The sequence below is a fragment of the Schistocerca piceifrons genome, chromosome 2, assembly GCF_021461385.2.
Source record: "Schistocerca piceifrons isolate TAMUIC-IGC-003096 chromosome 2, iqSchPice1.1, whole genome shotgun sequence".
Classification (NCBI taxonomy): domain Eukaryota; kingdom Metazoa; phylum Arthropoda; class Insecta; order Orthoptera; family Acrididae; genus Schistocerca; species Schistocerca piceifrons.
In genome coordinates this window covers 914806866-914829911 of record NC_060139.1, presented here as the reverse complement: position 1 = coordinate 914829911, position 23046 = coordinate 914806866, and the positions used below count along the sequence as shown (strand labels likewise).

At 44.7% G+C, this 23046-nt stretch overlaps 1 protein-coding gene across 2 annotated transcripts in view; it reads right to left on the bottom strand.

Annotated features, from left to right (window-relative positions):
• LOC124776478 (neither inactivation nor afterpotential protein C) overlaps positions 1-23046 on the bottom strand; it is a 372945-nt gene that overhangs the window by 255370 nt on the left and 94529 nt on the right. For both annotated transcript variants that reach the window (XM_047251492.1, XM_047251493.1), the window contains exon 7: positions 10169-10316. In XM_047251492.1, the coding sequence (XP_047107448.1) occupies positions 10169-10316 (148 nt within the window). The remainder of the gene's footprint in view (positions 1-10168; positions 10317-23046) is intronic.

The window sequence follows — 23046 nt, the reverse complement described above, 5'->3', positions numbered from 1 at the left end:
CAGTAGGTGGCAGCGCAATACATCTAATGTGAAAAACGTATGTTTTTGAGGGTGTCCGGATACTTTTGATCATATAGTGTATATATAGTGCTTGATTTGTGATGTTACGCAACGGCAGGCAGTACCGACGATAACTCCGGCGAGAGAAAAAATCAGAATCGTAGATTTTGAGCTGTGGTACGATAGAAGTTTTGCTGGGAATGAAGCGATGTAAAACAAATGATGTGTTTTAAATGTTCAGAAAAGCGTAAAAATATCGTTTTAAGGAGTCTAAATTTAAAAAAAAGAAAAAAATACCGTAATGTCATAGTACAGGAACCTCCGTTTTAGCAAATCTAGTACTGAACCTGATTCAAAATGTTGTCATCAGATGTGATTAAGTAGACTTCCCTGGCGTAATCACTGATGATACTCTCCTCGAGTATGTAGCCGGGTAATGTAGTGATCTCGACACAATATTTCAACAGACCGACTGGTCGCCACCTTCAGGTGATTATACTGATGTACGATCTCGCCGGACAGACAAGGGTGGAGAAATTCATGAAACCTGTCTTCGAACTGAAGACTACAACAACGTCATGACCTTCCTAGAGATACAAGATCTCCCCTGTAAAAATGAAAACGAATTCCTCAAACAACGATCTTGCATTTGCGACCGTTAACTCAGTAGACACCGGTGCCCAAATCGAACCCATATTCTTTGATTTCGTGGAGGTTTTCTTTATAGTTTAACACTGTCACCTAGTGAAAAAATTGTATGGAATAGTGGACCAACTTTGTGATTGGATTGAACTGTTCGCAGCATACGTAAATTACATAGTGGTTTACACCGAAAGCTACATACGACTGTTTTCGTAAACGTACTATAATTGCAAACGATGGAATAGTGTGGCGAAATGCAGATGTGTTGGGGGACGATCGACGCTGGGTGCAAGTGTTAGCAGTTGACCTTCGATAAAATCAAAGGTAATACATTGAACACAAATAATCGAAATGACCCGTTGTTGTTTCATTACACGATTGCCGAACAATAACTGGAAACAGCCATATCCATTCAGTATTTGGCAGTATGCGAACGGAGCACAACCACATAAAACTAACATATGAAAGGTACACTATGTGATCAAAAGTATACAGACACCACCAAAAACATACGTTTCTCATATTAGGTTCATTGTGCTGCAACCTTCTGCCAGGTATCCATATCAGCGACCTCAGTAGTCATTAGACATCGTGAAAGAGCAGAATAGGGCGCTCCGCGGAACCGTGAGTTCGAACGTGGTCAGGTGATTTGGTGTCGTTTGTGTGATATGTGTGTACGCGAGATTTCCACACTCACACACATCCCTAGATCCACTGTTTCCGATGTGATAGTGAAGTGGAAACGCGAAGGGACAGCTACAGCACAAAACCTTACGGGCCGACCTCGTCTGTTGATTGCTAGAGTCCGCCAACAGTCGAAGAGGGCCGTAATGTGTAATAGGCAGACATCTATCCAGACCATCACACAGGCATTCCAAACTGCATCAGGACCCACTGCAAGTACTATGACAGTTGGGCGGGAGGTGGGAAAACTCGGATTTCATGGTCGAGTAGCTGCTCACAAGCCACATACCACGCCGGTAAATGCCAAACGACGCCTCGCTTGGTGTAAGGAGCCTAAACATTGGAAGACTGAACAGTGGAAAAACGTTGTGTAGAATGACGAATCACGGTATATAATGTGGCGATCCGATGGCAGGGTGTGGGTATAGCAAATGCCCGGTGAACATCATCTGCCAGCGCGTGTAGTTTCAAAAGTAAAATTCGGAGGCAATGGTGTTATCGTGCGGTCGTGTTTTTGATGGAGGGGGCTTGCATTCTTTTTTGTTTCGTGTGGAACTATCACAGCACAGGCCTATATTGATATTTCAAGCACCTTCTTGCTTCCCACTGTTTGAGAGCAATTCGGGAATTGCGATTGCATCTTTCAACATGATCGAGCACCTGTTCATAATGCACGGCCTGTGGTGGAGTGATTACACGACAATAACATCCCTGTAATGGACTCACCTGCACGGAGTCCTGACCTGAATCCTATAGAACACCTTTGGGATGTTTTGGAATGCCGGCTTCGTGGCAGGCCTCACCGACTGACATCGATGCCACTCCTCAGTGCAGCGCTCCGTGCAGAAAGGTCTGTTATTCCCCAAGAAAACTCCCAGCTCTTGACTGAACGTATGCCTGCGAGAGTGGAAGCTGTCATCAAGGCTAAACGTGGGCAAACACCATACTGAATTCCAGCATTACAGATGGAGGGTGCGACGAACTTGTAAGTCATTTGCAGCCAGGTGTCCGGATACTTTTGACAACATGTTGTAACTGTTAGAATGAGATTCATTGGAAGAATCCTCAGGAATGGTAGTGCACCCACGAATGAGGTAGCTTACGAAACACTGATTCGACCAATACTTGAGTATTGCTCCTCAGTCTTGGACCGTAACAGGTAGAGTTGGTCGGGGAAACACAGAAGATTCAGAGAAGAATAGCGCGGTTCATCACTGGTTCTTTTGTAAGTGGTAAAACGTCACTGAGATCCTCACCCAACGGTAGTGCTGAGGTTACAAGAGAGGCGTTGTGCAGTTCGATGTTGTATGCTGTTAAAATCCTGAGGGTGTGCATTAGTAGAAGAGATAGTCATCGCATTGCTTTTTCTTACGTATATCTCTCGCAAAGACCATGAAGGTGAAAATAGGAGGGAATTGATCTCACACGGAAGATTGCCAATCGTAATTCTGCTCCTGCACCATTCATCACTGGAGCAGTAAAGGGGGGAAATGCTATCCATCTGCTACCGATCGTCATGTGGCTTGCAGAGTATAGATGTAGGTGTAGATGTATGAGTGGGTACGTATCTCTCCAACTGTCGTGCATGACCCACATTTCTCGATTTCTATACATAGTACAGTTTGTCGTTTTCGTAGACCAATATTGCGACTAGATAGGTAAGATGGAGAAACAAAGCTAGTTGCAGAGAACCCGCAAACGCTGTTGGGTGGCTTGGACAGTATGAATGTAGGGGTGGAATCAGAAGTAGCCGCAGAACGGCCGGAGCGGAAGACAAGGGGATTTCGGAGGTTCCGCTAACTGGGAAGGTTTCCGAAGCCCTCGAGTGCGCCTCGCGAAGCCGCAGAGGGTGTTAAGCCTGGCACGCTAAAAGGAAAGAGAGCCCCAGCTGGAATTGGCAGTAATTTGTCCACGTGTTGAGCCTCGGTTAAGACCGGTCGCGTGGCCTCAATCGCTTTTGCCTTTAAGTGAATAAGACCGCGAGAAAGATGAAACTAATGTCGTAGATCTCATAACATACTTATCTACAGGTAACATGCGTATTATTCTTGGAAATATGCAAACACGTTGAGTACTGCAGTTTGCACAGAGGAATTGGAACGGCCGTTGGGTAGAAATTAAACGTAAATGACATACGGATCAGAACTTCAGTTCGTTGAAATCGAATCAATCATTCAGTCGTTAAAATAAAGTGTTTGTAGTATCCGTACAAAAATACATGATATAAAATAATTTCGACGGCAGTAATACAAAGACTTGAAGTAATTTTTGAAAATATCTCATTTGGGGAACAAACTAGGTTCAGGAAGAGTTGATTTGTTCAAGCAACATATTTGTAATCAAACATATTACTGAAAACCTGTAGAATTTACACAGTCAAATCACATTAATGTGGTTCAAATGGCTCTAAGCACTATGGGACTTAATGTCTGAGGTCGTCAGTCCCCTAGACATAGAACTACTTAAATCTAACTAACCTAAGGACATCACACACATCCATGCCCGAGGCAGGATTCGCACAGAAGGTGGCAGCACTAGCTGTGGAGTGTATATAAAGTGTGTCAGGAAGACGCGGAAAGCAGTGCAGACGTTATCGTAATGCGGAAACGAAGCGATTTATCTGACGTCCAAAAGGGCATGATCATTGGCTTCCAAGTGTGGAACCATTTCCGAAACGGCTAAGATTGTAAATTGTTCGCTTGCCACCGTGGTTAAAGCACGAGTATATCAAGGTAGGCAAAATGGTGCTATCCAAAATCGGCGCCGAGACCATTGTAGTACACCACTGGCCGTAGAAGACAGAGGTGAACGGCGGCTGTGGAGACGTATGCGGGCGAATAACTTTGCAATTGTTGAGTAATTGACTGCCCAGATGAATCAACGAGCTACCAACAGTAGTCCTCAACGACCGTTCAGCGAACGTTGCTATGTATGGACCTCCGTAGCAGACGCCCATGCTAACTGCTATTACTTTAAGTGGATGTCCACTCAGTGACAAGTGACCAGATGATCACTGGCGTGTACGGCGTGAAACGTCTGAAAGCAAACATTCTGCAACAATTGTCGGGAGGCTCCAGGCCGGAGTCGTGGTCTGGGGAATGTTTTCGTGGCATACCATGGATGATCTAGGAGGCACAAAGGATCAACACAAGTATGTGTATATCCTTGGGGAGCAGGTGCACCCTTAAATGCAGTCTGATCTCCTCCGTATGATAGCATCTACTAGCGGGATAATGCAACGTGTCACACAGTTCACAGTGTGGTCGCAATGTTCTAAGAGCACCAGGATGAGTTTACCATTATTCCCTGGCCACTAAACTCCCCAGATTTATACGCGGTCGACAAACTGTGACACCACGTCAATCGGACGTTCGCACCATGGATCCTCAAGCGCGAAACCTAGTGCAGCTGGCCACAGTACTGGAGTCGGTATGACTCCACACCCCTGTCAGTACATTCCATGACCTCATTGGCTATCTTCCTGCACGTCTAGCACCGGTCCGCGTCGTTATTCAGGCCTTTGACAGGTGTTCGAATTAGTGTGACTTAACAGTCTATTGGCTACTTGAAATCTTTTGGCAGTGGGGCTGGAGATTTTAGGCAGAGATATTAGATAGCAGAGGCGCATCACAGCACTTGCTGAGAATAATCCAACAAATGCACCAAGACTCCAAGCTAACCATTGCAGGAAAAGAGGACGTTGAAGTAACTAGATATTTAGGTTTATTTGATATGAAGAGATAATGGCTAAAGAAATAGTTTTACAGCCATAACTCTTTCCAATGTTAGAACTCTTTGCTGATGACGAACGTCTTATAGATGGCAGCGATGATACCCTCCAAAAATCCATTTATAGATTAACTATTACTCCCGTGAGCGGTAACTTAACAAACTCGACCCAAAGAAACAAAAGTCATGGCCTTTAATTGTCAAGACCCAGTTCCAAACAAAATTGTAGCAAACGGCCAGAAAATAGAGACTGGATGAATTCTCTCGGTAGACAGCACATTCTTCACAAACGAAAAAGATATACAGAACAAAGTAAAAGATAGAATTGTATTAATGGAATCTTGAGCAAAACAATATGAAAATGTGAGGAAAGAAACCCTAAAAAAGATCTTCAAAATAACGACAGTTCCATCTCTACTTTATAGCAATGAGATTCGGGAAATAACAGGTGGAAATGAACGAAAAATAAAAGCTGCGGAAGTGAGGTTTTTTTAAAAAGAACTGATTATAGACCACCTGATGAGATAAGGAGTACCACAGTCAGACATGATCTAGAACCGCTAAGGTCATTGGTCCATAGACTTACACAGTACTTAATTTAACTTAGGCTAAGGACAACACACAAACCCATGCCCGAGGGAAGACTCGAACCTCCGACGGGGGAAGCCGGGCGAACCGTGGCAAGACGCACTAAGTGAAGTGCTGAGGTTATCCGTGAATAAGTCCAAACGAACATTCAAGAAATGTAGTTGAGATGAATAGTTACATCTCTTAAGTTGGTATGATCTCAATATTTGGTATGCCGCTGTGGCAGAGCGGTTCTAGGCGCTTCAGTCCAGACCAGGCGGCTGCTACGGTCGCAGGTTCGGGTCCTGCCTCGGGCATGGATGTGTGTGATGTCCTTAGGTTAGTTAGGTTTAAGTAGTTCTAAGTCTATGGGACTGATGACCTCAGATGTTAAGTCCCATAGTGCTTAGAGCCATTTGAACCATTTGAACCATCAATATTTCTAGTGCAGTATTGCAGTAGTTCTCAGTCCACCGGTTTCCTAAAAAGCTCTTGCAGTCAGTTGTGTAGGACAGCAACACCACCCTACGAACACTACTTAAAAAAATCAAGGAAGCAGACATTAATTTCTAATTTTCGGTTCTACAAATATCCCTTCCTTAATTTTCGCTTGACCGATCCTTAGCAACTTCTTTCTCAAGTACAACAATCCATGTGAAATTTAGCCATGGCTTTCACAATGTTTTTGACAAGATCCAATTTAATGTGCAGCGGAGGTAGATACATATTTTTGGGGTTAACAAGAGGAGTGTTCACCACATTCTTAGTTAAAGCCGTACTTCATTCTGAATAAGCAGTTTTTCCGTAATAGTGTTCTTTTTTGTGTGTATTTTCCCACTCGCGTAGAAAGAAGCAGTGCTTGGCGAAGCCGAATTGTATGGCGAAATGAGTTGCAGCTACCTTGAAAGCTCCAGTCTGTATTTCTCATAATGGATAATCGTGAGTAATGGTTTAAAGTTATATGTGTCGTTTTTAAATGCGCGATCAGGCAGGGAAGAAGGCAATTTGTTCTCTTTTTGTGGATAAGTACTGCTTTAAGACTAATTTTGATGAAGTGTATGAAGAAGCGCCACACGTTTACACTTGGATCATGACCAAGTGTCTTCATGAAGGCTATCATTACAAGAAACTATGTCACTTTCGTTGGACAAATATTTGTAAAGACTACGTTGCGTTCACGGCGGACACACGCTTTCCTGTCGCGTAGAAGAAAATTCTATCCTTTTAACTTCTGCAGTTAAAAGCTCAGCCTGTTGCTTCGACAAATTTAAATCACGAACTAGATCGTTGAGATACAAAAAAATGTACCTCATTTGATGCACAATGGGCTTGAAATGTTGGATCGGCTTACATATCTCCTATGCTGTCTTCTATGTGTACTCATCTTCAATCGCTGTCAGTTTCTCAGGAGGCTCCGATTCGTCAGTTCTTCGCTGCGGCACACAAGCTTTATAGTAGCTGGAATATTAGGATATTGTACAGTTATCTTTGTTTTCAAGACTATGCTATCTATTTCTGTCATATAAAGACAACAGCTCGTTGTGTGTATCATTGGTTCCCTCCAAATCCTGGTAACAGCAAAGGACTGTGAATTGATGTTACTAACATACTTGTCACGAGTGTATTACCTGAGGAACACCGTATGTGGGGGGCCCAGTACGTGTCCTTGCCACCAACCTCACACCCGAAATGAAGTTCGTAGCACTTCTTCACAAGAGAATTAAGTTTCCAATTTTGTGATTTCAAAGTCAAGTCTCTACGGTTATAGCAAAAAAAAAAAAAAAATAATAAAAAAAATTGCGCTATTGATACAGGTAGGAGGCATTTATTATTCTGAATTAACCGTAAACGCAAACACTTGCGAAATGGTCGCACGAGGAAATCCTCGCTTAATCGCTACCTCGGAGGTGCTGTGTTCCATCGCTCGTGCGGTGACAATAACACCACTTTCAAACTCACTTAAATCTTGATAACCTGCCATTGCAGCAGTAGTAAGTGATCTCACAACTGCGCCAGACACTTGTTGTGTTATGCAGGCGTTGCCGACCACAGTGCCGTGTTATGCCTGCTTACACATTTCTGCACTTGAATACGCATGACTCTACCAGTTTCCTAGGCGCTGCAGCGTAGAACAATTGTGAGTAGCCCTGTATGATGCGCAGGTCAATCTCTCCAGAACGATTCCAGCACCTCATAGAGCCCATGCTTCGACGTTTTATTGCAATTTGTGGCGGTTTTTCGTATATTCTTCTGGCGCTTATTATGCTCGGGGTAATCTGTTCTGTTGACCAACTAGCCAGTAGGGTTATAGGTGCACCGAGTACGAGTTATCGGCCTAGGGAGACATCACACGATTTGGGGCCTGTACAATTATCCTCTTAATATTTACTACTCATGATAGTAATCCAGCCCCGTATTAATAATATTCTAACTACTCAGAAATTGCCGAAAGCGGACTCGAATTAACGAATCTTGAGTCGAATCACAACGTCCTAAGAGCAACTCACTTGCATGTAATAAATAAACTGTGATTTGCAAAAATATATCGTCAGTCCTCTATTCAAAAGCAGCTGTATTCAATCCAACCGTCTAAATCAGTCATATGGCAACACTACTGTTCAACAGAGTAAACCTTCCAGAAAAAGGTACATAAATCACTTTCAACAGAAATGAAATTTCACGCCTTGTTTTTCTCCACAGTAAGGACAATTAGGCATCACTCAAAATCATTAACTAACCTTTACAATCAATCATTACATTTTAAAAATTACAGTCTATCATGCTTGGCGCGGTACAAATCATTACCAATGCACATACGGATACGAACGGTGCCAAATTTTATTGGTAAAATTTATTTATTTATTTATTTATTTTTATTTATTATTTTTATTAGTTTTACGCCTGAGGATTCTTTGGCGGCTACCTCTTTCTCGCACGGCTGTCGGCTACCCGCTGCTGTTGATCAGCTACTCGGTTCACCGATTCCTCAACTGCAGCGCCCCGTGACTTACTCTAAACATTCTGCAACAATTTTCAGTTCATATTAACAACACGATAATTCCAACTTGTCCGGACAGTGATTGCCCCTCTCAACTGTCTATTTCATTTCCCATTCCGACATGCTTACCCTGTTAGATCTCTGGGTTTAACAACGTAAGATGGCCGATGTAAGCGGACCGTCACACACCTCGGCGCTTAGACGAAATGTCACCTCGGTGACGGGTGAGTCGATACTTATACATCCGTAGGGATCAATCATACTGACTGACTACAGTAAGCGCAACGTTACGAGTTTGGAGAACTGGCGGAGGAGCCATTCGCTATGAAATTCACACCCAGTGAATTCCAATGACCTTTTGCCACTGTGCCTGATAGAAAAGGCTGAAATTCATCCTAGAATGTGAAGAGCTTAGCATTAATCACCAGGTAATGTTACTCTTAGGTTTAAAAGTATGTAAAGTATCTGGGAAAAACCAATATTTTCTTCTATTCGTAGATCAGGCGCAGGTAACTCCAGTTCCTGTTGTTGGTGGGCAACACCGGAATTAAAAGTGATTGGCTTGTTACTATCGAGAGTTCGATAGGAAGATTGGACCATCGAGAGTAAAGTAGAAGGAGCAGGAAGCTACTATTTGGAACATGGAAGGAATGTTTGTGAGAAATCTGGAGTGTGATTTGATGTATTTCTCGTATGGTTTTGTTTTTGATAAAAGTAAACTGCAACTAATTTAACTTCGAACATTGAGTATTGACATTAGATTTATGGAACTTAAATACTAAACAAAATATATAAATAAGAATCATTTTTGAGAATGCCAATAAGAAAGCTTTCTTTTTTTGCGTTGTGATAATTACAATTTAACGAAAATACACCGTTAACTAGCAGAAAAGTGAAAGTTTCTTATATTATTCTATTTATAATCAAATGAATTTCCTTCTCGTTATTGATAGAGTGATATGGAGTAATTACTCGACTTTGAAGTTCATGACGAGCAGTTTATTGTAAGTCGCAACAGTATTTTGAACGGTCTCCCAAAGCAGCTATTAGTTCAGTAATATTGAAATAAGCGATCACTAAAGGAGGTTTTCAGCAGTTCATGATTTGTGTTGCGTATTGTTTGTATTTTCATGCATTGTAGTGCATATTTTTGGCGGAGTTTTAAACATATTTTTGATAGAATAAAGTATATTTTGTTATATTTTGCTGTGTTCCATTATTAATTGATTATAAGAATATTGGTTATTTTTGGTGCGGCAGAAGTTGATTTTCGGGTTGGGCATTGTATACATCGGATGAGTGCTGTCATCGCTGCCAACCTAACGCCTAGTGTACCGGTACAGCATGTTTCTAAAGGCGGCTTCGTGAGAATGAGATTTTTTGAGAGAAGACAAAATAAAATCATTTGCTTTGTCTCACCCTCGTTTCTAGAAATTTTACACTGTAACTCACAGTACGGCGGTAGCATCGTATTATAGAAAGGAAGATCCGTTCACGAAGCGTATCTAGTTTACGTTATCACTACTTGCGGCACTTGAGGGAACTTACTCCGTGATGAAGTCGTTGTAGAGCTTGGACCAGTTGGCAGGCCTGTAGAGCATCGGCGGGGGGTTACGCAAGATCTGGAAGAGCGTGCGAGTGGGGTGCATGTCCTGGAAGGGCGGCTTCCCGTCGCCCAACTCGATGGCCGTGATGCCTGTGGACACAGAATGCGTTAAGAGAGGTCAACGGACGAAAGCATAACGCGAAAGTTGTATAGTAGTCTAGTAGATACCCGTAAACAGCATCGAATTGTTGCGTGGCAATACACTACCATTACGACTGCTACGACAAGAACGATAACAAATAACAAAATTTAAGGAATGAGCTTACGGAGTAGAGTAAGTAGACTGCGTGATTAAATTTGTGGACTATTAATCACAAGTATTTTCCCTGAGGCCTGGAAACTGGGACAAATTAAGCCAGTGCCTAAAAAGGACAGCGCCACAGCACCCTCTGACTACCGTCCCATCTGTCTTCTTCCTGCACTATCAAAGGCCTTAAAATATACAGTTCATGACCAGCTCACCAACTACCTAACTACTAACAACCTACTAGACGGATACCAATCAGGTTTCCGTAAACATCGGAGCACAACATCCGCACTGATAAAGGTGACAGATGACCTGAAACTTGCCATGGACAGACAAGAAGCGACTATCATTTGCTCCTTAGATTTCAGCAAAGCATTTGATACTGTCGACTTCGACATCTTACTAGCCAAACTTAGCGGTCTAAATTTCTCACCGAGTGCAGTGCAATGGTTTCGCTCATACATACGTCTCGTCAGCAACGCGTCCTGTCTGGGAATATAAAATCACAATGGCGGCAGGTAGTGTCAGGCGTTCCCCAAGGCTCAGTATTAGGTCTTATACTCTTCCCTCTGTATGTCAATGATGTGTCATCGGTTCTGATCTACTGCAAATATCATATGTATGCTGATGACCTTCTGTTGTATCTAAGTGCGAAACCAAGCAATCTCAAGAAAGCTATTGAAAATTTCAATACTGACCTCGATGCACTGTCAAAATGGGCACAGGACATAGGTCTAAAACTAAACCCATCTAAAACCCAAGCGGTACTTGTTGTTCACTCTAAGCTCATTAGCCCAAAACTTCGGGAATCCGTACCACCTCTTATCCTAAATGGAACAAATATTAACTTCTCTCCCTCAGCAAAGAGTTTGGGAGTAATAATAGATGAAAATCTAAATTGGACAGAGCACGTAACTGCAGTGTGTAAAAAAGCATCAGCATCCCTTCATGTCCTACAAAAATATAAAAAACTCGTCCTTTCGATCTGAAAAAGACATTAGTACAAACGCTTGCACTCCCAATCATTGACTACAGCGATATTATCCTACAAGGCCTCTCTCAGGAAAATTCCCGACGTCTAGAACTGGTCATGAATGCATGCGTCCGATATATCTGTGACGTTCGACTTTTTGATCACATTTCACTAGCATATGCAAAATTGTCCTGGCTGCGTGCAGACAAACGCAGAGATTTCCTTACACTCTGTCTCATCTACTGCCTTATAAATGTACACTGTCCCTCATATCTCTCCTCGTCCCTAACGCTCATGCCGGAACAACATGACAGAAACACACGTTCCCATTATAATAAAATCCTCTCCGTTCCACTGCATCGCTCAGTCACCTTCTCCAAGTCCTTTACAGTAGCGGGAACCCGACTCTGGAATAACCTCCCTCGTTATGTTAGAGAACTTAGAAGCATGTCCGGCTTCAAAAAACAGTTAATGACGAATCTACTTACGCAACAGTAATGCGTTCCTCTGTACATGAATGCACTTCACCTCATTACTTCCCTCTTTCCCTCTCCTTAAGTCTCCCTTCCCCAAAACTCGCTATACTAGTAAACATCTACTTTACACACCAAGATATTAATGTACATCTGCACAAACCTTCATTACTATTGCCAATCATTCTCATGTTTGTCATTATTATTTGATTTTTTTTACTGTTATTATTATTGCTTTTATCATAATCTGTATGTATAGCAACTGTTGTAAAAATACTGCCAGCATTTACTTCATTAGATCTTAGTCATGTTTATCATTATTATTTGATTTTTTACTGTTATTATTATTATTGCTTTTCTCATAATCTGTATGTATAGCACCTGTTGTAAAAATACTGCTGCATTTATTTTATTAGGTCTTAGTCACTACTCTTTATTCATATTGTCACTAGAGTAAGCTAATTTTCTCATTTAAACTATGGTCATGATGTAACTCTGATGTGTGAAATGCTGCATATGTGGAACACTGGTCCGATGTAAGAGAGGGCCGGATGGCCCTAATCTGATCAGGTTAAATAAATAAATAAATAAATAAAATAAATATTTGGGGATACAGGTCCTTCTTTACCATCTGAAGAGCAGGAGAGATCAGCGCAGCCACTCTGGTACGGTTAGCAGTAGGAATTACCCTTTTACTGCTGGAGACACACCACTGATGCAGGAAAACTGATGGAAACTCGCTCTTTAGTCCCATTCTGTGACAGGCCCTCGCCGATGCCGTTTGACGTTAGATCACTCGTAAGCCTTAGCACGGAAATGTGCCACCAACTTAGCTAGTAGCATGCACTGGCCTCCATTACCTTGGAGTCGGATTTGCTTAGAGTCATGTCGGTACCAATATGGTGGCGTCGCGAGATGATACACGCGACTACCGCAATTGCTGACACAGCGCTTCCAAATAATCCGCTCTGCGAGCAGACTGCTCTCCACACGGCGATGCTACTTGGATAAGAGTTGTCGTACATGCCGCCCCTTGCATTCCGATATAGTTTTCTGTCATCATGAACAAAGCCTCCCTCTCCGAGCGGGAAGGCGTGCCGTTCGCCGGCACGAATCCACCGGCGGATTCGTGTCGAGGTCCGGTGAGCCGGCCAGCCTCTGAATGGTTTTCAAGGCGGTTTTCCATGTGCCTCGGCTTCTGCGGGCTGGTTCCCCTTATTCCATCTCAGTTACACTATGTCGGTGACTGTTGCGCAGACACTGTCTCCAAGTACGCGAACACCATAATTACTCTATCACGCAAACGTTTGGTGCTACACTCGTCCGGTATGAGACGTTACAGGTGGGGTCCACTGAGGGCCGAGCGGCACAACAATCCTGGGTATGGTGTGGGGCGGCGGTGGGGTGGGTGGACTGCTGTGGCCTGTTGTGGGGTTATGGACCACTGAGGGCTACGGCGGGATGAAGTCTCTCCGTCGTCTCTAGGTCCCCGGTTCAATATACAAAACACATTACACAATGCTTCTCTCTCAGGACTTTTTCCAACGTTTTTAGTTGCCTAAAATTCCCTAGGTGCTGTATAACCCTTTTATTGTTTTACATAGACGACCAGATGCCATCTCCAGACCCCTATGCACTCCACATACAGAGAATCACATACGTCGATCTATGCATAATGAGAGACATCAACACCTGGATTCTATGAAGTTTTCGAGGGGCGTGTCCTTCGAAAATCTGTCAACAACTTGTTGTACTTGGAATACTTGACAACAGTTTCTGAAAACATAAATATCTGATCGACCGTTGTGTGCCTGGGTAGAGCTTGGATCTATACTAGTTACTACTCTTACTTCACATGCAGATACGACGAAGTAGTTAAACTAAATGGGAAATGCAGGTTCAAAGAGAATATAGTAAGCAGTAACTTTGTCATGGAATATTGCCTACGAAATACGAGTTTTGGTACTTTAATAGTGGCAACTATTTATTTACAGCCGGTAAAAAATAGATGCGTGTTTCAAAGTTTTACTGAACTTCAGAGTAGTCACCAGCATTGTGTATAATCCGTTGCCAGCGATGTGGAAGTCGTAGGGTTCTCTTAACGGTACCAGTTGTGTTGACAGTTGACGCGGTCTATTGCGCGACGAATTTGTAGCAGTTCTGAAGCAAATGCCGTGAAGTGTTTCCTTCAGTTTAGAAATCGAGTTAAACTCACGAGGGCTTAAGTCAGGGGAGTGCAGTAGGTTGTATAGCTCTTGGCAGCCCCATCACTCAAACAAATCAGTAACAGCTTGCACTGTACGTGCTTGAGCATTGTCCTGTAAATTGATGGTCAGGTCTTGCAGAAAGTCTCATCACTTCTGCCTCTAAGCTGGTCGTAGGTTGTGTTCCAAAAATGGACAGCTTAGAGACAGAAGTGATGAGACTTTCTGCAGGACCTGACCGTCATTTTGCAGGACAATGCTCAAGCACGTACAGTGCAAGCTGTTACTTATTTGTTTGAGTGATGGGGCTGCCAAGTGCTATACCACCTACTGCACTCCCCTGACTTAAGCGTAAAATTCCCTAGGTGCTGATAACCCTTTTATTGACGTTTCGAAATTTTCTCTTATAAATTCTTATTCCCGTGGACACGTAGAATTCTACCTGAAACATATTTTTCTTTATAACGGGGAGCAACCAACAATACTGTGTGTCGCATGAAAGACGTGACGCGCATTATTTTAGGTTGACTCCAGCCACACGTTGCAAAGGCGAAATAGCAAATACATTCAGAAACACGAGACAAAATGTGCCCCGTGACACATTCAAGGGTCGCCCAAGAGATAATCAGGTTAAATGGTAGAATATTATTTGTGGCATCAATAGGACGTGCTGCCATAACTACAACTTCTTCCCCCTATCTCCACATAAATGTTAGATTACCTGAAGGTCTTCCTGTGTCTTGGCTGGAGTAGAGTTGGGAATTGAACCTAAGCCATGGTTTCAGACATAACATGTAGAATAAGAGACAGAGGGAAGGACACAAACAAATAACAGGCGATGCTAAGGAAAAGCTGCCACTGTGAATTTGTGTTCTCTCATTCTCTAAATGCTGCCTCGCTTTTATTGTACACTACTGGCCATTAAAATTGCTACACAACGAAGATGGCGTGCTACAGACACGAAATTTAACCGACAGGAAGAAGATGCTGTGATATTCAAATGATAAGCTTTTCAAAGCATTCACACAATTTTAGCGCCGGTGGCGATACCTACAACGTGCTGATATGAGGAAGGTTTCCAACCGATTTCTCACACACAAACAGCAGTTGACCGGCGTTGCCTGGTGAAACGTTGTCGTGATGCCTCGTGTAAGATGGAGAAATGCGTACCATCATGTTTCCGACTTTGATAAAGGTCGGATTGTAGCCTATCGCGATTGCGGTTTATCGTATCGCGACATTGCTGCTCGCGTTGGTCGAGATCCAATGACTGTTAGCAGAATATGGAATCGGTGGGTTCAGGGGGGTAATACGGAACGCCGTGCTGGATCCCAATGGCCTCGTATCACTAGCAGTCGAGTTGGCAGCCAGCAGCATGGATTATCAGCTCGGAGACCATGACTGCGGTTACCCTTGACGGTGCATCAGAGACAGGAGCGCCTACGATGGTGTACTCAAAGACCTACATGGGTGCACGAATAGCAAAACGTCATTTTTTCGGATGAATCCAGCTTCTGTTTACAGCATCATGATGGTCGCATCCGTGTTTGGCGACATCCCGGTGAACGCACATTGGAAGCGTGTATTCGTCATCGCCATACTGGCGTATCACCCGGCGCGATGTTATGGGGTGCCATTGGTTAGACGTGTCGGTCTCCTCTAGTTCGCATTGACGGCACTTTGAACAGTGGACGTTACATTTCAGATGTGGTACGACCCGTGGCTCTACCCTTCATTCCATCCCTGCGGAACCCTACATTTCAGCAGGATAATGCACGACCGCGTGTTGCAGGTCCCGTACGGGCCTGTCTGGATACAGAAAATGTTCGACTGCTGTCCTGACCAGCACATTCTCCAGATCTCTCACCAATTGAAAACGTCATGTCAAGGGTGGCCGAGCAACTGGCTCGACACAATACACCATTCACTACTCTTGATAAACTGTGGTATCGTGTTGAAGCTGCATGGGTAGCTGTACCTGTACACGCCATCCAAGCTCTGTTTGACTCAATGCCCAGGCGTATCAAGGCCGTTATTACGGCCAGAGGTGGTTGTTCTGGGTACTGATTTCCCAGGATCTATGCACCAAAATTGCGTGAAAATGTCATCACATGTCAGTTCTAGTACAATATATTTGTTCAGTGAATACACGTTTATCATCTGCATTTCTTCTTGGTGTAGCAATTTTAGTGGCCAGTAGTGTAGTTAATGACACATTATGTGTATATAAAAATGAATTGACTTTTTGCCTGTTATTTGTTTGTGGCCTTCCCCTGTCACTTGTTCTACGTACATTTTATAGCTGAAACACCTGTCACAGCTTCAATTTCCGATTCTACGGATGACAGTGGGACAGGAGGATCTTCAGGTAAGCTATAATTTCTCCATTTCTCTGGAGACACGGGGTGAAATTGTGGTTAAGGCACCACGTCCTATAGTTTCCACAAATAATATTCTGCCCGTTAATCTGGTTATCTCTTGGGGGTCATTCTACTGAGACTAACATCGGCATCCTCATTATATACACTTGCGGAAAAAATAGTGCACCTGGAATGACGACGTCGATTTTGATCCGATGACGGCTTATGCAACCTGAGGGATAGCAGATGTACTGATAATGATTTCATCGTCGTCCGTCAACAGATAGCTACCAGAGAACCATATTTGTCTATCCTTTAATATGGAATTCTCGCAGCTGGCAGGCTCAGTGTGGTGCAAATGTGTGGAGCAAGCAGGCAACCATGCCACGAAGGTCCACCTGTGCTTCATACATCCTACAGAACAAGTTTGAAAGAGGTCAAATTGTGGCATTCCGAATAGTGAGATGGTCCTTTTTGAGATATGCCGTACAAGTTTCACTTGCTGCGTCATTTGTGTTAACGATAATGGTATCAATGTGCACGTGAACCTTCTCACACTCACAGACGAGGTTCTTGACTCCCACGCAGCACAGACGCCCGCCAGGATCCTCGTATTGTATGGGCAACAGTGGCAGATCGTACAGCTACCACAGAACAGATAAGAGGGCTTGTGAGCCCAGACGTGTTGGCACGAACTGTTGCGAATCAATTGTTAATAGTGGGATTACAGGCACGCACACCCTCTGCTACTCACGCTACGGCATCATAGTGCATGGCTCGATTCGTGCCGTCAGAGGATCACTTGGAAGATGGAATGGCATGCCCTGGTCTTCAGCGAAGAAAGCAGATTCTGTCTGCACGCAAGCGAAGGCCGTTTGCGCGTACGATACACTCCTGGTGAGCTCTTTGTCGTAGAGTGCATTCGTCCAAGATACACTGGACCTACCGCAGGCTTTATTGTCTCGGGTGTCATAAGCCTTTGGTGTTTCTGGAGGGACGCTGAAAAGTGCACGGCACATGCAGACTGTTTTTAGACCCGTTCTTCTGCTGTTCTTGGAGCAGCAAGGTGATGAGTTGTTCCAACAGGATAATGTTCGCACACACACAATGCCCGGAAAACTCAATGTTCCCTCCAAGAAGTGGACAACTTCCTTGGCCAGCACGGCCTCTGGACTTGTATCCAATCGGACACGTGTGGGATATGATGGTACGAGTAGTGACTCGTGCGACTCGTCAACCGATAACTCTTATAAAGCTAAGCCAGCAGGTCGAGCAGGTGTGGTATAGCGTACTCCAGGACAGTATTCGGCAACTGTACGATTAACTGGATGCCAGAGCCAGCTCCTGCATTGCCGCCAACGGAGGCTACAGCTCGTACATACACACAGCAAAAAACGTTTTGCATCACCCCGGTTCCGAGAACTCCAGAAGATAGACGTTGACTATGGATATTGTATCACAGACACAGTCCCTTTGACTGTTCAGATATGTCATTAAACCCACCCAAAGATGTAAAAAACCATGAATGGGCAGCACCTATTAGACGGAGGGGGTCCGACAGCCGATCAGTTCCAGGCTTTCCACCAGGAAGGAGGTACACTGCTCGTGTTGTCTGTAGTTGAACCATGCCTAGACGGTCAATACCGCCGTTCGATGGTGTCCACATTGTTGCTTTGTGCCAGGAAGGGTTCTCAACAAGGGAAGTGTCCAGGCGTCTTGGAGTAAACCAAAACGATGTTGTTCGGACATGGGGGAAATACAGAGAGACCGGAACTGTCGATGACATGCCTCGATCAGGCCGCCCAAGGGCTACTATTGCAGTGGATGACCGCTACCTTCGGATTGTGGCTCGGAGGAACCCTGACAGCAACGCCACCCTGTTGAATAAAGCTTTTCGGGCAGCCACTGGATGTCGTGTTACGACTCAGACTGTGAGCAGTAGTCTGCATGATGAGCAACTTCACTCCAGACGTCCATGGCGAGGTCCATCCTTGCAAACACGACACCATGCAGTGCGGTTTAGATGGACCCAACAACATGCCGAATGGACCGCTCAGGATTGGCATCACTTTCTCTTCATCTATGAGTGTCGCATATGCATTCGCCCAGACAATCGTCGGAGACGTGTTTGGAGGCAATCCGGTCAGGCTGAACGCCTTAGTCACACTGTGCAGCGAGTGCAGCAAGGTGGAGGTTCCCTGCTGTTTTGGGCTGACATTATGTGCGGCCGACGTGAGCCTCTGGTGGTCATGGAAGACGCCGTAACGGCTGTACGATACGTGGACGCCTTCCTCCGACCGATATTGCAACCATATCGGCAGCATATTGGCGAGGCATTCGTCTTCATGGATAACAATTTGCGCTCCCATCGTGCACATCATCTGAATGGCTTCCTTCAGGATAACGACATCCCTCAACTAGAGTGGCCAGCATCTTCTCCAGACATGAACGCTATCGAACATGCCTGGGATAGATTGAAAAGGGCTGTTTATGGACGACGTGACCCACCAACCACTCTGAGGAATCTACGCCGAATCGCCGTTGAGGAGTGGGACAATCTGTACCAACAGTGCCTTGATGAACTTGTGGATAGTGTGCCACGATGGATACAGTCATGCATCAATGCAAGAGGACGTGCTACTGCGTATTAGAGGTACCGGTACGTGCAACAATCTGGGCCACCATCTCTGAAGGTCTCTCCGTATGGTGGTACAACATGCATTGTGTGGTTTTCATGAGCAATAAAAAGGGCGGAAACGATATTTGTGTTGGTCTCTACTCCAATTTTCTGTACAGGTTCCGGAACCCAGGTGATGCAAAACATTTTTTGATGTGTGTATAACTACAATTTCTTCGCTGCAATGTGTAGCTGGAGTCAGCCCAAAACACTGCACGTCGTGTCTTTTATGCTACGTTCAGTGCTGACGGTTGATTCCTGTTACAAAGAATATTACGTTTAAAGTGGAATTTTAAGTGCTCATGGGAATAGAAATCAAGAAGAGAAAATTGTCAAAGATGAATAAAAGTTTCGTCCAGCATCCCTGGGAGTATTACGTGGTAAAAACGTGGAAAACAGCCCTGAGATGGATATGGAGGCGCTATTCAGCATGACAGACTGAGTGGTCCCAAATTGATTGATAATCGTTTTAGCGATACATATTAATATGGGTAGTAAAACAGGAAGAATAACAACTACTCCAGCAGAGTGGATAACATCGGAAGTTCACAGAGGCTTTTTGCGTATAATGCTGTAGTATATCGAGAGGTTGTAACAGTGGAAAATTGTACTGAAATGCAGGAGAATCTGCAACGAATTGACGCATGGTGCAGGGACTGACAATTGGATCTGAATGTAGACAAGTGTAATGTGCTGCGAATACACAGAAAGAAGGATCCTTTATCATTTAGCTACAATACAGCAGGGCAGCAACTGGAAGCAGTTAATTCCATAAATTATCTGGGAGTAGGCATTGGAGTGATTAAAAAGGGAATGACCATATAAAATTAATCGTCGGCAAAACAGATGCCAGACTGAGATTCATTGGAAGAATCCTAAGGAAATGCAGTCCGAAAACAAAGGAAGTATGTTACAGTACACTTGTTCGTCCACTGCTTGAATACTGCTCACCGGTGTGGGATCCGTACCAGATAGGGTTGATAGAAGAGATAGAGAAGATACAACGGAAAGCAGCGCGCTTCGTTACAGGATCATTTAGTAATCGCGAAGGCGTAACGGAGATGATAGATAAACTCCAGTGCAAGACTCTACAAGAGAGACGCTTAGTACCTCGGTACGGGCTTTTGTTGCAGTTTCGAGAACGTACCTGCACTGAGGAGTCAAGCAGTATATTGCTCCCTCCTACGTACATCGCGCGAAGAGACCATGAGGATAAAATCAGAGAGATTACAGCCCACACAGAGGCATACCGACAATCTTTCTTTCCATGAACAATACGAGACTGGAGTAGAAGGGAGAAACGATACAGGTACTCAAAGTACCCTCCGCCGCACACGGTCAGGTGGCTTGCGGAGTATGGATGTAGATGTAGATGTAGAGACAGAGCAGTGCAGCTGTATGGCGGTAGCAATGGTGGTTATGTCGGTGTTGGAATACAGGTAATTCTTATTACTTTACTGTTACAGACCTGTCTAATGTCCCACAATACATAGCACATGCAGCAAAATGTCGCAACTCTGAATCACGGATGGTGTAACTAACTAACTGGCGAAGCAAACATGTACAAAGAAAGATGAATCATCTACTGTTGATGTTTTAGAACAGAGTAAATTCCTCTCGATGGGTAAGGGCTAGACGTTTATGTGGACATGCAAAGGAAGCGAGTGTTGTCTTTTCCCGTAGACTTTCCCGGCGTAATAACTGCTGATATTCTTCACGGGTTTGCAGCCGGATCATGTCGTCGTCCAGGTGAGTTACTGCTCGTGCACTGCCTTGCCGGAACTGAATTCCAGCCACAACGACGGGAATCTTTATACACCACGGACAGAGCACCGCGCGTGCGCGAGATGATGGGCAGCGCCTTCTGGCGGCAAGTAGACACGCAGCGCGCCGGTGGGAGAAGACGGCAGAAACGATAAATCGCAACAGCACTAGTTGGAAGAATCCAGTGATCGAAAAGAAGACCGTTGTTGTTTAATGTCGGGCAAATTCGGATTCCATATCTTACTTAGAGGAAAACCTTTGTCCCTGTTACTTGATAATCTAATTTCAATGGATTCTTTAAGAACCCATTCCCAATAGCAAGAAGCAGGAGCGATCAATTGTGTCATGTCATACATCATCCTGTGTCCTTCGCTAAGGCAGTGTTCCATTACTGCCGACTTCTCAGGCGGGAACAACTGAATGTGCCGATGATGTTCCACACACCGGTTCTGAATAGTTTGACCGATATACTTCTTACCACAGTGACACGGAATTTCATAAACCCCGGGCTTCCTCAAGCCCAAATCATCTTTAGCTGAGCCAAGAAGGGCTTTAGTCTTGGCCACTGGCGTAAAAAAACTTTTAATGTCATATTTTCCTAAAATTCTTGAAATTTTTGATGATATACTTCCCGCAAAGGGTAAATAAGCAACAGCTTTAAAAGTATCCTCTACTGGCTCGCGTGACGGACCAAACTGAAGAGCACGGCGTGTTTGTTGTTCCGTATATCTATTCTGTTTAAAGACAATCTTCAAATGATCAAGTTCTTCTTTCAAATGTTCTGCGTCATAAATGGCATAAACTCTTTTCACCAGAGTCCGCAAAACTCCAATACGTTGGTGTGGTGGATGATAGCTGGTCGCATGAACTAGTGCTGTTGCGATTTATCGTTTCTGTCGTCTTCTCCCACCGGCGCGCTGCGTGTCTTCTTGCCGCCAGGAGGCGCTGGACACCATCTCGCGCACGCGCGGTGCTCTGTCCGTGGTGTATAAAGGTTTCCGTCATTGAGGCTGGAATTTACGCCTCCCGTCCCCCACGCGGATCCTCTATGACCTCCTTCCTTTCCCCCATCTGCTCCTGTTCCTCGAACATATCAGCATACTCTACACCTCCCGCCGCCTTGATCCCCCTCACCCCCTGGTTGCTCCTCTCCTCTCCCATCCCCGCCCCCTGCCACCTCTTCACTGTTGTGTCCCCCCTAACCCCCATCTCTACACCCATTGTCTCTTTTCCCACAGTGGCTTCCATCAACTCCCCCTCCCGGATGATGCCCTCTCTCCCTCCATTTATCCCTCCTATCAACTCTGATCCTCACCCCGCCTCCTTTCCTCCATCCTTTTCTTGGGCTCCCTCTCCCCCCCTTCCATCCTCTTTTTTTCCCCACCTACCCTCTCTCTGCCCCCCTTCTCTCCCCTGAGTCCTTCTGCATTTCCCTTCTCCACCTTTTCCCATTCCCTCTCGCATCTGCCCTGCCCTCCCCCCCCCCCCCCCTTATGAGTCCTCTCCCTCCTTTGGTTCCCCCCCCCTTTCTTTTTTCCTCTCCTCCCTCTTTGTTTTCCCCCTCATCTGTCCAGGTCCACCCCCTCCCCCCCCCCCCGCCCCCCATCTGCCCTAGGCTATGGTGTGCCCTCTTTGTGGTGACATTTTAGTGCAGTGTTTACAGTGAGTGTTCAGTGTTGTGTGTCTTTTCCGAAGTGTTGCGAACGGCCATCATCCTGTTGCAGGGTGTGATTTTATATCTCTTGCGAACAGAAACCAGACTGTCGCCATGTTTTTTTTTAATTCTCTGTCTACTATGTTACCTGTCTGCATCCTGTGTATTTTTATTCGCTTTGCCAACCCTTTGCTGTATGTTTTAACTTTCCCCAATTTTCCGCCGATTTACAATTTAAGTTCTCGTTTTATCGCCTGCTTTTATTGTTTCTTAACTTCTCCTTACATTTTAAAATGTCTGTAGGCTGCAGAGCAGCGTTATAAGCTGCTGCCAGCTCGCCCCCCTCGGAGGGAATCGAAATGCAGTGAAAAAAAAAATTGCTGGAATTCAGTTCCGGCGAGGCAGTGCACGAGCATTAACTTACATGAAGATGGCGGCCAGCTGGTCCGCCGAAATATTGTGTCTGGA